This window comes from Platichthys flesus, chromosome 3, assembly GCF_949316205.1.
Source record: "Platichthys flesus chromosome 3, fPlaFle2.1, whole genome shotgun sequence".
Classification (NCBI taxonomy): Eukaryota; Metazoa; Chordata; class Actinopteri; order Pleuronectiformes; family Pleuronectidae; genus Platichthys; species Platichthys flesus.
The window spans coordinates 12,172,576-12,188,473 of NC_084947.1; the positions used below are offsets into that span (position 1 = coordinate 12,172,576).

Sequence of the window (15,898 nt, forward strand, 5' to 3'; positions counted from 1 at the left end):
AAGCCAGAATTCGAATGTATGACTTCTCTGTGTAGATTTGTTTTGATTGGAAGAATTAAGCAAAGAGGAGCAAGATTTATTCTGATTCAATTCATTCTTAACGTTCCTCAATACTAACTTTATCTGAATCATACTCATTGTTCTGCTTTGACTCTGCAGATAACTTGTTCCAAAACGGAACCAAACTGAGCTTTGTGGCACATGTCTGCTCTGTCAACGCTTCTGTTCTGCTGCAACACAATGTGCATTTCAAACAATGGAGGAGGGTGTCATCTTAGAGCGCCATAGTTACCAATATCAAGGAAGTCATGTCTTCACCCTTCTTCAGTTTGCTTTTTTGACGGCAGGATATACACAAACAGGGCAGATTTCCACAAAACTGGGTAGGATGTGACATGAGCAAAAAATGATCCCATTCATTTTGGGGGCAGGTCCAGGAATTCTTTTCACGTTCTTAACACTTAGTTATTTCCTTTTCAGATTTCCCAGGTAATTTATGGATTTTAGTGGGAATGTTTAGCCGACTGATATTGTATTTCAGTCGGCTAAATTTGGTGCAATTTGGTGCAGATCCAAATAAAGATCTGGTAAAATGTGGTTTTATAAGGGGCTGTTAGGCCATAAATGAGGTATGATCTCACATTTTAATTCATTTATTTTGAAAAGAGATGTTCTGATACCACCTCTTTAAATCATTTTCTTTAACTCCTTTCAGAGCAACAATGAAATAATTTCTGACTGTGTAGCATTAGGCAGAGCTAACATCAGCAATCTGGCATTAATTCATACTGGAAAGTCCCTCAAGTACAATGGCGACATGAAAGGTATGTCAGTGTCAAGTTACGCAGTGTTGCGTTTTCCTTTCAAACTGGATAATACAATTATTAAGTCATTCTCTGCATGTATTTTAATTATAGCAGTCATCACTTCCAAGTTGGCATTATACAACAGTTAAAATACATTTCATAATTAATGTTATTTTTAAATGCACTGGTAAATTCCAGATATTGGTATCAGGAAGGGGAAATGGTATCGGAGCATCTTATAGTTTTCCAGATCTCAACCATTAATTATTTCACAGCTGTTCTGAGATTTCAACTGTTTATTTCTCAATTTACAGCACAGGTTATAATTTACAATCGCAGAATTGGAAAGTCAGAATTATATTCATTACAAAAGGATCTGCTACTTGGCCAGGAGAAATACTCTTGAAGCTTAAACCTCTCTGCTACAGTTAGATAAGAAAAATATAAAACGATGATTAAAAACGTTCGTTGCAAAAATACATGTTTCATACGTTGAAGCTTCAGCCTCCAATTAAAACAAAATCATTTTTTTATACTTAATAAAAAAGCATGTGAGGGCCGCTCGTCTGTAGCATCTTTTACAAAAAGACCCAACAGGACAGCAGGGAGCACCAATTCATCTTCAATACAAAATCTGGTGGTCAAACTTTCAGTTTTTGAGCCACGGGTGAGCCGAGATGGAGGCTTTACTCCGATCACCATAGTCGTACAGCAGCTCCTCCTCTGCCTCGATGTCTCTAGACGCCACCAGGATCAGATGGGGAGTTCCATCGATTTCGTGAAGCTTGGTCTGGCAGTTTCCGGTTTTACTGTGGTTAATTAGTCTTCCCAGACGACTTGTTTCCTTTGTACCGTCAACACTGTAATATATCAACACAAATATTAAGCTGTTGATGTAACAAGATATACACACCACAAGTCAGGCAGAAACAAAGGAATGTCATTTTCAAGTCTACTGCAATCTTGATTATGGAACTTTTTTTTAACTGAGACTTTAATTGGAAGAGAGGATTCTGGTATTGTATATCCGTCCTGAGAGATTTGATCAGTGTGAACCGCTCTAAATCCGCCTGATAACTCCTGGCGGTAAAATGTGTCCTGAACTTGTGATCAGATCTCACTTCCTCACTATATGCAAATAATCATGAACATAATGTGCTCGCAGAGATTAAATAGTTTTTTTCAAGTCTGAGTTCACAGATGTTTCCTATGACAAGGCTTCTGTGTCAAGAGAAGGTGAGTGGAGTCAGGAGGGGCTGAATGAATGCGCAGCTCTGCTAGCAATCATTATGTGGTGAGTGTTTATCAACTGTAGCAGGTCAGAGGACGTCAGCCGAGTTGGCGGTCCTTCATATGTGGCCTAGGAAGCATTAACGTTTACACAGTGAAAAGAATGTCGCCACATTTGTCCCTCAGCACCTCCCAATGTGGTCACAATGACCAGATCTCAGGACACATTTTGGATTCGTCAAGAGCTGAATTTGCTGCTGAGCACTTGTGATCAGATCCCTCAAGAGGGCTGCTAGTACCAGATCCGAACGGGGTCCAAGAAACATCAAGTCTGAGACCCAGAGAAGATGACGTGAATTATGAGAGCAGATAATTGTACAAAGAATCTGAATTAAAGTGGTGACATTACTAACCAGTAAGTTTTGCATTGGTACTGGAAGTAGTACATGTAACAGCCCGTTTGGGGATCCAGAGCATACTGGGCCTCTCTTTGTTTAGCGTCAGCCAGTTCCAGCAGGTCTCCATGGTACTCCACAACGAACTCTGCTTTTTTGAAGCTCCTGACAGCAAATACTCCTCTTCCTTTTCCTTCGATGTGTTTGACCTTTAAACATTCAAAAGCAACTTAAGTGTGATGCTTATCTGGTGTAGTAAAGATGCAGGAATTGTTTAACCACTGTATAAATAAATTTGTCACAAACAAAATATTCAGATTTGAAAGAAGATATAAATTCACACAGTACGTTCTCGAAGTAAAGTGACACAACATTAGAAGAATCCTTAAATGTCACCTGCATTCCTTCCTCAGTGCCGTTCTTTATCAGGTCATCAATGTATCTGTGTTCTTCACTCTGTTGACAGTTAGAATAATTGGGTCAAAGTTAAACGGTATGGTAGAGTTGCAAAATCTTTATACACACAAGGCAAAAACTAAAGCAAAAAAGCAAACAGAAATTCACTTTGTATTTATTAACACAAATGTTCAACCCTTTTCATTACATCTTTCATACAAACCTTTAACTCTGCTTTTGTTTTTCTGTTGCTTCGTCTGATGGGATAGTAGTCGGTGACCTTTCTGTTTTGAGGAGCTTTGTTTTCCGTTCTGAAAAACACAGATAAGATCAATAATGAAAGATTTTGATTGAGTAACTAGACCATGTCTCGTGTCTGCTGCTGGCTGCTGGCTGCCCCCCCACGACCCTGATGTTGGCTTTGTGCTCTCACTTCTTTGCTCCGAGTTTGTGACCGGCTCGACTCCGAGGTTTGGATGCTGAACCTTTGCCGTCTGCTGCAGACTTGACATGATTTGTGTGCGTGGTGGGCTCTTTTTGATCAGGTTGGACAGCGGGCTGCTCTCTGATCCCATGACTGAGAGAAGGAATTTCTGGCCTCTGCTCTTTGGACTCAAAACTCTCACATTTCGCTTCTTTAGGTACGTCTAAAACAAAAAGAAACAAAATAAAATTGACAGCTGCCCTAACCATTTTCATAAAACGGTCAAGTTCTGTCAGAAGATACGTCAGCAAACACTGCTACCATGTTCTGTGGCACACAAGTATCTGCTGACCAAACAGGGTTGGAGGGGGGAGATATACATGCATTAGAAATTATCTAAAAACAGCTTTTCAAAATAAGTGGATTCGAATTCTTTAATAAGGTTAATTAGGTATTCACCTTTTTTCAGCTTCAACACGTCAGGAGTAGCTGCATCAGATTCATTTCCCTCCTGGATCAGCATGCTGGAACTGTCGCTCAGGGGGGATCTAGGTTTTCTAGGACTCCGTAGACTCAGGAAAATTGACGGAACTCTACCTACGGAATCCTACAGAAAGAATTATTATTTACCTTGATGAAAATAAATAAATATATATATATATGAGTTTTGTGGTTGTATAGGCAATGTTGTGATACAAACAAAGATGCCTAACATTTGCATAGTAAACATTTTCAAAGGTAAAGTTCTGCTGACAAAATCCAAAGCATTAAAAAAATGATAGCCTCAGAATCCAAATGGTAAAAACGCAGACCGGAGCCAACTGAAAACACTGAACAGCTGATGAAGGCTTTATCGTACCGCCTGTCATCTCCAGCTGTGAGTGGCTCCTCTCCATGGTAACAGCACCATCTCTGATAGGTACATATATTAGAGTTTCTGACTATATTAATAACCATCGTTGCTTGCACAGAAATCTGGAAACTTTGGGTTTTCTGTGACTGCATGGATCATAATCTCAAACCCCTATAGCCAACTGTAAGGACATCTTCTACAGGTATAGTTCTGGGGGATAAGCCAAAATACATAGACAGATATAAATGTCTAATGTTTAAAGGCTGATTTTAGCTTCTGAGTGAAAGTTGTGGCTTTGAAACGATATTTATGGAAAGCAAAGAAACACTTGATAAACAACAACAGGTGTCAAATCGGATTTAGATCATTTGTGTTATAAAGACATATCGGTCTTGTGTTATTTTGCTCTAAATATTGATACCATCTTATTTCCCAGCTCTATTGTGTAGCTCACCACTTTATCCAGTGAGGGTGACTCACAGTGTTTACATCTCAGAGCTGCAGCACTGTTGATATGGGTCCACTTACTGTCTACACCATAATATTTGGCCTTTGATAAAAAGTCCTAGAGAAGCTGTGCACCGCCTGATGGAGGGTTCTCCTGACAGGCTCGTGTCTGGTTAACGAGACGAAGCTTCCTGTAGTCAATGCAGTTTGTGAGTGGATGTTATATTCGTTGCTAAACTGAGGCAGGAGCCCTGTCACACTAACTTTACCACAATGTGTGAAAAGCAGCCTGGGCTTTACCGTTTCATCTCGTTAACGCAGAAGTCGCGTCGGTGCTGAACCCAACACTGAAGCTCACCTTGTTGTTCGCAGTTGGTTTGTTTTCTTTTGTCCCCTCCCCTGAAGCGACTTGGTACTCGACGCTATCCTCGGGCTTCACGTCGGTTCTCTGCAAGTGTTTCTTCCCTTTAAAAAAAAAAAAACACGGAAACACGTCAAGATACGCTGCTATGTTAGTCACACAACTCCGCTCACCCGCAGGTTTTATTTTTAACCACCAGCTGCGTTTTTATTTGCACAAAGTTGACCCTCCAGTTGGGCTAGCTAGCGTTAGCCGTTAGCTTCACGTCAACTCCAGCTGTGCGTTTACCACAAGCTGACACAGAAATGACAGAGCATTGTCAAAGTTCACCTTTTGCCATGTCCGTCATCAGAATAAAACCCAAGAGGACGAGGAGTGGGTGCAGCGCGGCCTCAGTTTTAAATCCCCCGTCTCTGCATCGACTGGCACCGGTGAGCCTCCGTGGAGATGTTCGGTGAGAGCGTGGAGGATTTAAAAACCCTACGGCTGCTCCGATTGGCTGTTTGGCCGCGATGGGAGGAGCGCGAGCATGACAGCAGCGCTCTCATTGGCTGCAGTTCAGCATTAAAAAAAAGGAAGGTCCCATTCTGAAACGTGTCCCAGTTAGACCTCTGCTGTTCTCTTGTGTGCTGCAGTACAGATATAATGATCTTCAGTATTATGATTTTCAACATTATTGGAATATTAGGAAGATATATATGGTATAGGCTCAATCTAGGTACACCTAGATTTGAAAAGCTGCTTCTCATATCACTAAGGACAGGCAAAATAAAACAGCAGCTGTAAATAGGCTGATAATAATTTTTTATTTTAAATTTAACTGGATAAAAGAGGTCTCCTACATCACTGAACGTATATGAGCAGTATATTTGCAATACGGGCTCAAAAAAATCCATGGCCCATTTGAATAATGGGGAGAGAGTCCAGGAACAGTGGTTTTTTTCAATCAGATTTCAGTTCTGACAGACAAGTTGTTATTATAAATCAGCTCATAAAGTAACAATAATAATAGTTGTCATCTGATTCCTGCAGATCTGGAGTGAGTGATACCTGAAAAGGACTAGAAAATGTGCTATACTTTTGCCTCAGCACAAACGATTTAATGCAATTCAAAACCACTTTCAGCAATATATCTTGCTTTACAACGGTTTTAAAACAAAAATGGAATCCCCCCCCATTCCAAACAAGATCTCATTCAAGTACAGAGGTTTGGTCCACCTCTTGATTCCAAGCAAAACAGCAGCTTCCACTCGTGATAGTCTGGGTGTAGACATCAATTAGGAACAACTGACAGCAAAATGGCGTCACCTCAAGTCTTCTCTGTATTTAGCCACATTTTGCAGACATCTTGTGGTGAACTGCGTAAAATGTTGTACAGCAACCAAACGAAGAGATGCCCACGGTGTCTTATAACAATGTGTTGCCTGTCTGAGTTGACTCTTGAAACTCATTGGATTTACTAAAAATAGATGAGGGGGAAATTATGTCATGAAAAAATGTATGTGAATCTGAATCAAACCACACCTACAGGTGAATGTTGTATTCTGTACCTAAAGCACTAAATATTAATTTGGGAAACATCCTTTAAATATCAAAAGATTCACTACACATCACCAACCTTTTTATTTTATAACAACTTTATTAAATTTTTTTAATACTCTTTCCTTGGCTTTGTATGAAAAATGCTAGAAATAAAAGTCTTATTTGATTGGATACCCTTGACATTACCTATCTTGGTTTGTTCCTCAGTCTTCACAGACACAAAATAAAATTGATATATTCAAGGACTCATGTCTTCTTATATTCTACAAATAAATAACTTATTCATGTGTGGATTCTGTAACCAGCGCTTCTTTAAACAGTCTTTTCCTCTCCAGATTCTCATGTGCTTTCTTCTTCTTCTCTTGTTTCTTATGCACCGACTCCTTCTTCTTTACTATCAGTTCACTAAGTTCTCCTTTATATGCAACATCAAGTTTCTCTCTCATGATTCCACGGGCACGCTTTCGGTTTATTTCCACAGATCTGGTTTGATGGCACTGAGGGGAAAATGGTACAAAGACAAAATATGAACATAGTAAATCTCAAATCTTTTATTTTCGCAAAACCCCACCTGTGCCATACTATGTTTCTCGACAAGCCGCTGGGCACATTATTATTATGCACATGTGTGACATAACGGCACAGAGAAAATAGACACAACAATATATAGCACACTAGAGGGAAGGGAAACGCGGAAAAAGCACAACATTTCCCCTTTAAAAGGTTCAGTGAGTAGAATTTAGTGACATCTATTGATGAAGTTGCATGTTTCAGCTGAACAACCCTCACCTCCTCACTCCCAAACCCCCCTCTAAACATGAAAAAGAACCTGTGATGGCCTTCAGTTGTCATAAAAACTCAAAAGGTGTCTAGTTTGTCCAGTCTGGGCTACTGTAAACAACATGGCGGCCTCTGTAGAGAGGACTAGCTCCAGATTTAGTATATGAATATAAAGGGCCCATTCTAGGGTAAAGAAAACATCAATTGGTATAATAAAGATGAAACAGACTAGTGAAAGCATCACAAGAAGTATTGTATATACAATGTCTGCCAATAGATCCCTATTGCCTAAATCTTACACACTGAACCTTTAAAGGAGCCTTATTCTTTTCAGTTTCTGAAGTGATCTGCTGGACCTCAGTATGTAGTTTGACACCGCACGTACCTTCACTACGATCCCGGTGGGGACGTGTTTGAGCACCACACAGTTGCTGGTCTTGTTGGTGGCTTGTCCTCCGGGACCGGATCCTCTCACAAACTGCTCCTCCAGCTCGTCTTCGTCCAGGACGGGCAGGTCCACCAGGTCCTTCTTACCGGCCGCAGGCACCCATGTGAGTCCAGGGAGCGGGTTCAGAGGAGGGGAGACACCGGGACACCCCCTCCTCCATAAGACCCGTCTGGACACTGACGTGATGAGCGGGACAAGTCGAGACATTTCCTTCAAGCGGAGCGAGTGATCGACATCATGACATCAGGTTGTACGTCACCAAACATAAATATGAACTCCCTCACAAGTGACGTCTGTCCACGTAAAATTTACTGTATTTATATGTTCAGTCTGTTTATCGTCACATCAGCGTGCTCTTGTTTTTCCGGTCACATCTTCTTCTACGCCCCTGTCGCCTGTCGTGTCAGCCAATCAGTAACCGCCTGTTTTCTTCGTGACCGAAAGAGCAGCTATGTGGTTTAATCTCTACCGCCACCGTGTGCCAAAACAAAACTGGCAGGTTTTTAAATTGTACAAACATTTGAGGATACACTTGTAAAGTTTGACTTTCTTTAAAGGCTTCTTCTGGTTAACACCCTACGATATTGTCTGTGAAAGTTGTAAAATATAAATAATTTATTGAAGGAACATGTACAAGTGCTGTGCAACCTTAATTTATACTCAAGAAATACATTAGTGAGTGATCCTTATTTACATGATATCGTGTTTTCGTAATATCACAGACAGAAAAAGGTGTGAAGGGGGGGGGGAGCATCAACAACAACAAAGGGCAAACTAATTTAACAATTGAACAATTTACCCCAAAAAAACATTTTTTCATTCTAAAGTAAAAAAAAATATTAAATTGCCAAATTAAATACAGTTACGTTAGACTTGACAGATAAAATAAATAGGCCTAAAAAATATAAGTTATATAAAACAATTACAAATGGAAGTTGGAAGTTGTTTTCAAAAAATGTCTAAAGGGTAGAAGCGTTCTGAAGTTTTCTGTGGCAAGGTCCTCATAGTCAACGTTCTGGAAGTTCTGTGATGGTACCGATCTATCATCAAGCGTGAAAGAAACCGGCTGCAGTCGCCCTTTCTGTTGCCTTTTGTATATTTTACATTCAACATGATGTTTGTTCACAGGTAAAAGCAGATACCTGATAGTTTTAACAACCTTATAGAATTATATGGGGTTCCAATCTCAACAGGTTTTTATACTGTGGCTCTGTGTTGCTAGCCTGTGATGTGCATATATAAAGATCCCTATTCATATAGGCTCTGGATATACTGTACTTCACTGTAACTGTATTCATGTATGACACTGATTATTGTTGGTTTTTACAACAGTTTGTTTCCTGCGCTGACATGTCCATAATTCTTCTGTAAAAAGGCAAATCCTATTAATGATTTGTGTACTTCTTATGAGCCTGCAGGTCCTATTAGATCAACTCAGTGGTCTTCGGGTAGTTGCCACAATCTGAATGTTGACCTAAGGCCCAACTTGTCCTTTTTGAAGCATGTTAAAGTTTATGGTTAAAATCTGTATAGCAGAGTATCAACAGGGATAGTGGATTTATAATCACCTCTTCACTCGACAGTGCAGCAGGTTTGCTTGTTTTTTAAATTAATTATGTGTCATTCACATTGTACAACACTCTCCATTAACACTTCAAAAGACATTACTATTGAATTTAATAGCGTTTGTCATGTTTGTGCTGTAGGTTCTGAAGGATCAGTGCAGGATGCCTGGAAAGGTGAGATTCACTCAAGGAAAAGAACTGATGTCCATTTAAAGCTATAAATACCTTAATTGCAAACTAGTTTCATAATTTTTTTTATATGGTTTTAATTAAACGTGTGTTATGTAACGCTTCCTCTTTTTCTCCCTTGACATAGACTATAATTAGTAAATCAAGAAACCATGTAGGTCACAGGGAAAAGACAATCTCTCTGATGACCTGTAGTGACATCTCACTGATAGTGCGGGTGGGGGGGAGGTGCATTCCTAATTACATGAACTTTATCTTCAGTGCCCACATAACAACGGATACTCCCTTTAGCACGTTTTAGCCTTGACTGTGTCATTCTTATGTGACTGTTGTAAAAAGACACATCTTCACGTTAATGTGCATTCTGCTTTCAGTCTAGATCAAACCAGTTTTATACATTTGTCATACAAAGCAATAATCTCCACGTTCCAAACCCCTTTAACACTCTAAATTCACTGTGGAGTATCTGTCTATTTGTTCTATCTTTTACTGTTGTGACATTTAGAGTGAGGTCACAACAGCGGTGTGATTGGCTGGTTTTTCAAGAATCAAGAACGTATGACCTTGTGGTGTATTCACATTAAGTTCATTGGGCATGCGGTGAGACATCAGACCCAATGCAGTGTGAAGCTGTGAGGTCAAAACCAGGAAGTGACACCATGTGCTGTAGACAAGTGAATCTGTTCAAAAAGACTCATCTGAGGTGTGGCAGCAGTACATATTATGTAAGATGTATAGTTGAACGATTACAAAAACTGTACAGCATTCTCTCTATGTTTGTGTGAATTATAGAAAGGAGACAAAAGTACTTCTGTGGTTGTTGTATTTACAAAATTGAATTAAAAGAAATGTAAATATATTGTTTATGGTGTCAATATAATGGTAAAATTAGTGTGTTTTTTTCATTTTTATCAAAAAAAGGAACAGATTTCCTGTTCTTAGAAAACCTTCAGAGCAGGTTGAGGAAACCACTTATGAGAAATATGTACACGTTGTACACACTTGTAGAATTTACAGTCACAGTTGATGCAGTGCTCAGAAAGTTATGACATCTAATCTGTGACCCTTCTATGGGAAAAAAAACATATTTAATTAACTTTGTCACTCAGTTACATGATGAAGGTAAATGTACAATATCGAAGAACTCGTTCCTTCACACATTTAAAATATGCACATGGATAAATGTAGGGTTGTCTTTCTCTGAATGGCGGTTAATAACACAGCAGTCAGTAGAGATGATATACGATAGGCGGTGGCAACTATAATTTATTACTTTACGGGCTATTATAATGTCAATGTCTGCAGAGAGATACGTGATGATACCAGTGCACGTCATATAATCGTTCACCAGCAGGAGGCGCCCCCCTTTCGAAACTCCACTGCATGTCTGTGCGGGTCTTCACAGCTTCATCAAGTCCGCCACAACAAAGACAGAAACCGGAAAACGAGTGAGCAGTCCTTCAGAATAAAATACTACATATTGTTTGTGCTGCTCAGACATAAAAAATGTCACCATAATTTTAACAGCATCATTTTTTCTCTATATGAGACATGTTGGGTTTGTATATAAACATGGACGAAGCTTCTGCACTTCCTCCCGCTATCCAGGGGATGGAGCTCGACCAATCGCAAGCCAGTCTCAGGTGTCAATCATGACATTCTTCTCTCAGTTTTGAATGCATCTAATGAGTAATTAAACCCACCTATTCTCCCATTATCTACACTGCTTGCCCTTTTGTGGGTTGTTGTTGAGGCTCAATTGTTGATCACTTATGTCTATAAACTCTCTTTACTTGTTTTAGGACACAGGACAAGATGGTGAATATCCCTCAAGGTCTTCTGCACAATTTAAGTTACAACTACCAATAGATGTTAGCAGGTGTCAGCGGCCATCAGCAGATGTTAGGGACATAACTTCAGTTGTGAACCTTAGCGTCATCAAGTGTTTTGGCCTTTAGTGTTGTGCATGAATGAACGCAAAAGAATGCGTTAATTGAACACATTCACTTTTATGAGAACGATGAACTGAATGCATCTCAATGACCATTGAGTAGAGCTCAACAGAGCCGTATAGGTTCATCTCTGATCCATGCAGCTTCCTTCTACCAAGTTGTGTGGTTATTGGTCCAGTAGTTTATTACATAAACCTGTTGACTGACAAATCAGAGATGAAAACATTACCTCCTTAGCAGAGGTTATAAAGTCTCCACCCATTTATTAAGCAAATGTCACCAACATTAATAATTATTAGAAACAAAACAGGAAAATAAAAGTAGAATTAAATGTTTCGAGAATATCTAAATAGTTGATGGGTAATTTTCTGTTGGTCTACTTATCAATTCAATTATTAATAGATAATTTCCCCCTGCTACTTAGTCTATAGGGTTTTTATATTGTGTTTTATTTACATTGTATTATTGGTTATTTTTGTCCTGCACTGATTGCTGGTTGTACATCAAATTGCCCTCGATGGATTTTAAGAGTTTCTTTTATGGACAACTTTAGTTAATCACAAGCTGCACAAACCAAGCAAGAGCAGCAGAGGAACCCAGCACCCAGCAGGGGGCCGCCTCAGGACATTACAGCAGACTGTGATTCTTGTAAGGCGTCCGAAGACAAGGTTGAAAAGTACTGGGTTATTCTCTAAAAATAGGTTTTAAAGTATGTTAAATCATCCAGTATCTAAAAGCCAAAAATATAAAAGTAACTTTTAAGTAAGGCTGTCAAATATATGTAGTAAAGTAGAAAATATTTTCTCTGAAGTGTTTATCCATAGAAGCATAAAATGACAGTTCCCGCCCATTGGGCTTCTGCGCAGAAAGTGCGCATTGGGCTTCTGAGCAGGATGTGCGCAATGGGCTTCTGCACAGGAAGTGTGCAGTAGGCTTCTGCTTAGGATGTGCCCAATGGGCCTCTATGCAGGATGTGCGCAGAGGCCTACTGCGCAGGATGTGCGCAATGGGTTTCTGCAGTAGATATATATATATGCTGAGGCTAAAAGTAAATCTGACACCATTACCTCTCTGATTTTGTAAACTATTATTATGATTATTATTACAAGCTGTAGGCCTTTATTAGGCTGTTAGAAAATACAAGGGGAATTCTTCATCTTGTCCTATGTACTAAAAGGGGACAGTGTTTAGTTGAAAAAGGCATATCTGGTGAATTAAACTAGCCTCTGGCGGAGGTATACACTCTATACACAGCAGACTAGCAGGGAGCTCCGACTTTTACTTTGAAGCCCACACCGGAAAGAATGATGTTGCTGGTGCTCTCCCAGCAGATGTCCGCCTGAAACGACTGTGGAGTCTCGCAGCGGCGCAGACCTGAGGAGTCACAACTTAACCATGTCGAGGCTTCTTCGTCGGTCCGCACGTCCCTCTTCTTCCCGGTTCTCTGGACGGAGGCGACCGCTGCTGCTGGACTGAGCTCACGGCCGCGTCGTGTCCCCCAGCCTCCACCTCCTCACCGCCTCCACAGGACGAGCCGCCAGCCGCCAACTCCTGCGAGGGGCAGCCCGGATATATTCAAGGACATTTTGACGTTTCCATAGCTACTTTGGCCTTTCCTGTCGTTTGAGGAAACCCAGCGTGCGCGTGTCCGGCGCGAGGATGTCTCGAGGTTCAGTGAACACGTCCAGGAACGGCGGCTGAAAGCCCGCGGAGAGAGAAACCAAACATTCCGGGGCTGAGGATGTTTCTCCTCGCGTCATCTTTACATGTCGTACCCGCGCCCCTTCCCCTGCTGACGGGCCACACGCACGGCCGGCAGACGGAAACCAGCGGCTGACTTCAGACCTGTTCGTGTCAGTGATGGCATCGCTTCCACAGCTCGACGAGTCGCCTGCTGCCTCGAGCTGAGGAAAACAAGAAAACCTCTCCCCCGCCACACCACCCCACGCTGCCGGTGAGAGCAGTGACCCGCCGAGAGAGCAGAGAGCAGCCGCTGAACTTTAACTCGGAGCCGAAGTGAGCTGCAGCCGCGGGGGAAGCTTCATCGGCGTGCGTCAGGTCCAGGTATGTGATGAGCACCGGCAGCCATCAGTCTGTCTTTACCGTGCTGCGGCCGTGTTGCTAGGTAACTAACTGACGGTGGGTTTACTCCAGTTCATTTAGTTTTAACATCATCATCATCACCACCATCATCATCATCATCATCATCATCATCATCATCATCCACTCTCCAGGATGCACCGCCACGTTTAGTGATCATACAAACAATAACACCATCTTTCTACACCTTAGCTCAAACTTTGCCTTGCTCCAGGGCCGGGCCGGTACATTCGGGGGCCCTAAGCAGGAAACGTTAGGGGACCCTGGATAGAGCAGGTATTATGACCCCTTAAGCCCAATTCTTTAGTAAGCCACAAGTAACCCAATGCAGAGTCCTGCGCCGTACCCTGACCTGCACCTCCACATACACTGAACTACTCGTAGAGGCAACGCAGAATACAAGAGCTGTGATTGGTTCACTTGGTAGCGCTGCATCTCCTGCAGACTCGCAGCCTTTTTTTTTTTATTAATTGAAGGCATGAACACGGACCCCATCTTTCTTTTCTTTGTTGCAGTTCTTTCAGAAAAAGTTATTGCTCTTCAACATCTATCAGCTCCAACTCCCAACACGAACCGCTTAGTAACACTCGCCATTGTTCTGAAGTAAACAGAGATGCCAGAGAAAAAAACTCTACTTCTACTAGTGTTTCATTTGTGTATTTGCACACCTACGTCAAAACATTAATGTTCTGCCCCGTCTATAGGCTTCAGCGGCGCAGATGCTGGTCTCTCTCTGGCGTTTGAACGGCACCCCAGGAGATTGTCTGCACAGGTGCTTTCTCAACAACACAGACATTTGCGGACTGTTAATAGTGGCGGAGGATGTAATGTATTAATTCCACAGCCTATCAACACCGGCGTTGGCCCGAAAGCTCTCTTTACATCTTTGTCTTCCACAATTATGGCATCACATTTTCATCCTGAGATATTTGATGATATTTTTTTTGTTTTTTTGCACTTGTGGGTCCGTCCTATGTTAGAAACGTCACCAGTCTCGCTGATGGTGAATCCTGCCCAGTATCTGCTGCTGTGTTCTCACATTGGCCCATTCGGACAAGCGAGCTGGCCAGAGAGCTGCTCCCTGCTCTCACTCTGACGTTTGCACTCTCACATACAGCTCCTCTCGAGAGTGTCCGGAGGCTCTCTACAGTTCAGTGCATGACTGAAAGCAGCTTTACTCATTATAATTAAAACATTCACATGGTTGATTTCTTTTGAAAAATGTTCAACAATATAATGCTTTCAGCCTTGTTGTTGCACATGCAGTAAATGCAATTTAAATCATCACATTTTCAAGTCCGATGGCTGCGTGGCCCAATGCAGCTTCTTGGTTGTCGTGTTGGTAGGGCTGGCTCTGTCTTTTGGCCTGAAGTCGCTCTACATGCTCTCATGCTGGGGCTCTGTTGCTGTCACACTGACACTGACATGCCTGTTCCAGCTGATGAAATGCTGCTCTCTCTTATCCTGACCATACGCTCTTCTGATGTTATCACGCACGCCCTCCTATTAGCAGGAATTACAGATTTTTTCAGGCTCAATGTTGTTGCCCTTTTGGTGCCTGATTATCTCCCTAGTGTTATCTGCTGCAGGTTTCACTTAGTTTGATATGGTTTTTCTTTAGCCAGGAGGACTAAGAGGATAATAGGAAGGGCAAGGGTGTAGGATGCAGAAGGGCAAGGGTGTAGGATGCAGACTAGGACTGGAAGATATGGCTGAAAATTACATCAAGATAAAACATTTCACATCGGTCGATATTCATAACCACAATGAATGTCACATAAATATTTTCGTGAAGTTTGATGACTGATTTTTGCCCCTGAGGGTGGTTTGTGCTTTTAAACTTGCTTCATGATCAAACATCTTCAAATCTGAGGTCAATTGATAATGTGTTATACCACCTCACTCATATCTATTGGACTTTTGTTATATTGCTATTGATAAAAAGTTGTTTTGCGAAAAATGACTGGTAATTGTTTTACTGCCCAGCCCTAACCTGCATGTCACGAGGTTGTGTATGTCTTCCTATAGGCCGGGTTCCTTATCAGTTTGACTTTATGAGTTTCAGCATCAAGCCATTCCTCTTGACTCAGCTGGGCCTGGGTGGGTGAGTCATTGATGCCGTGCTGACTCGTCGGATCATTGTCGTCCAGATGATGGCTGTGGTACAAGGGCTGCTCTGACCCCCCTGCTTTATTTCCAACATGGCAGTATGTCTCTGAAAATCTGAGGAGAGTTTTTTGACTTTGCTATCGATCACCACCCAGCCTTGAATAAGAACAAGTTCCAGCCTGGGCAAAATCCAGGAGACTCCTACTGTGACATGTTAAAACTTGCGTGCTGCCTCATGTAGGCTGTAACGGTTGTCTGGATTGTGTAATCCACTGAGCATCAGCCGCTCTTTGATCTTGGC

The 15,898-nt window shown here is 41.6% G+C and overlaps 3 protein-coding genes across 6 annotated transcripts in view; 1 reads left to right on the forward strand and 2 right to left on the reverse strand.

Moving 5' to 3' along the window:
• Positions 1-1,084: 1,084 nt before the first annotated feature.
• On the reverse strand, positions 1,085-5,396 carry kmt5ab (lysine methyltransferase 5Ab). Its single transcript, XM_062384925.1, has 8 exons — positions 5,243-5,396; positions 4,910-5,016; positions 3,711-3,858; positions 3,261-3,474; positions 3,051-3,138; positions 2,828-2,887; positions 2,450-2,640; positions 1,085-1,666 (listed from the first exon to the last, which is right to left on the reverse strand). The coding sequence occupies exons 1-8, from the start codon at positions 5,259-5,261 to the stop codon at positions 1,456-1,458; spliced, it is 1,038 nt and encodes a 345-aa protein (XP_062240909.1). The 5' UTR covers positions 5,262-5,396; the 3' UTR covers positions 1,085-1,455.
• A 573-nt stretch (positions 5,397-5,969) lies between these two features.
• Positions 5,970-8,093, reverse strand: mtrfr (mitochondrial translation release factor in rescue). Its single transcript, XM_062385059.1, has 2 exons — positions 7,620-8,093; positions 5,970-6,951 (listed from the first exon to the last, which is right to left on the reverse strand). The coding sequence occupies exons 1-2, from the start codon at positions 7,887-7,889 to the stop codon at positions 6,733-6,735; spliced, it is 489 nt and encodes a 162-aa protein (XP_062241043.1). The 5' UTR covers positions 7,890-8,093; the 3' UTR covers positions 5,970-6,732.
• Positions 8,094-12,727: 4,634 nt separating this feature from the next.
• The window catches only part of LOC133943843 (membrane-associated phosphatidylinositol transfer protein 2-like), a 46,511-nt gene continuing 43,340 nt past the window's right edge, over positions 12,728-15,898 (forward strand). For all 4 annotated transcript variants that reach the window (XM_062381911.1, XM_062381907.1, XM_062381910.1 and 1 more), the window contains exon 1: positions 12,728-13,452. The gene's annotated coding sequence lies outside the window, so the exon portion shown is untranslated. The remainder of the gene's footprint in view (positions 13,453-15,898) is intronic.

Excerpts from the sequence above, each read along its gene's own strand:
- mtrfr (XM_062385059.1), bottom strand. The coding sequence starts at position 7,889 with ATGTCTCGACTTGTCCCGCTCATCACGTCAGTGTCCAGACGGGTCTTA. Across the intron at positions 6,952-7,619 it reads CCACCGGGATCGTAGTGAAG|TGCCATCAAACCAGATCTGT; the intron begins GTACGTGCGGTG and ends TTTTCCCCTCAG.
- kmt5ab (XM_062384925.1), bottom strand. Across the intron at positions 3,475-3,710 it reads CGTGTTGAAGCTGAAAAAAG|ACGTACCTAAAGAAGCGAAA; the intron begins GTGAATACCTAA and ends TTTTTGTTTTAG. Across the intron at positions 3,139-3,260 it reads CACAAACTCGGAGCAAAGAA|AACGGAAAACAAAGCTCCTC; the intron begins GTGAGAGCACAA and ends TGTGTTTTTCAG.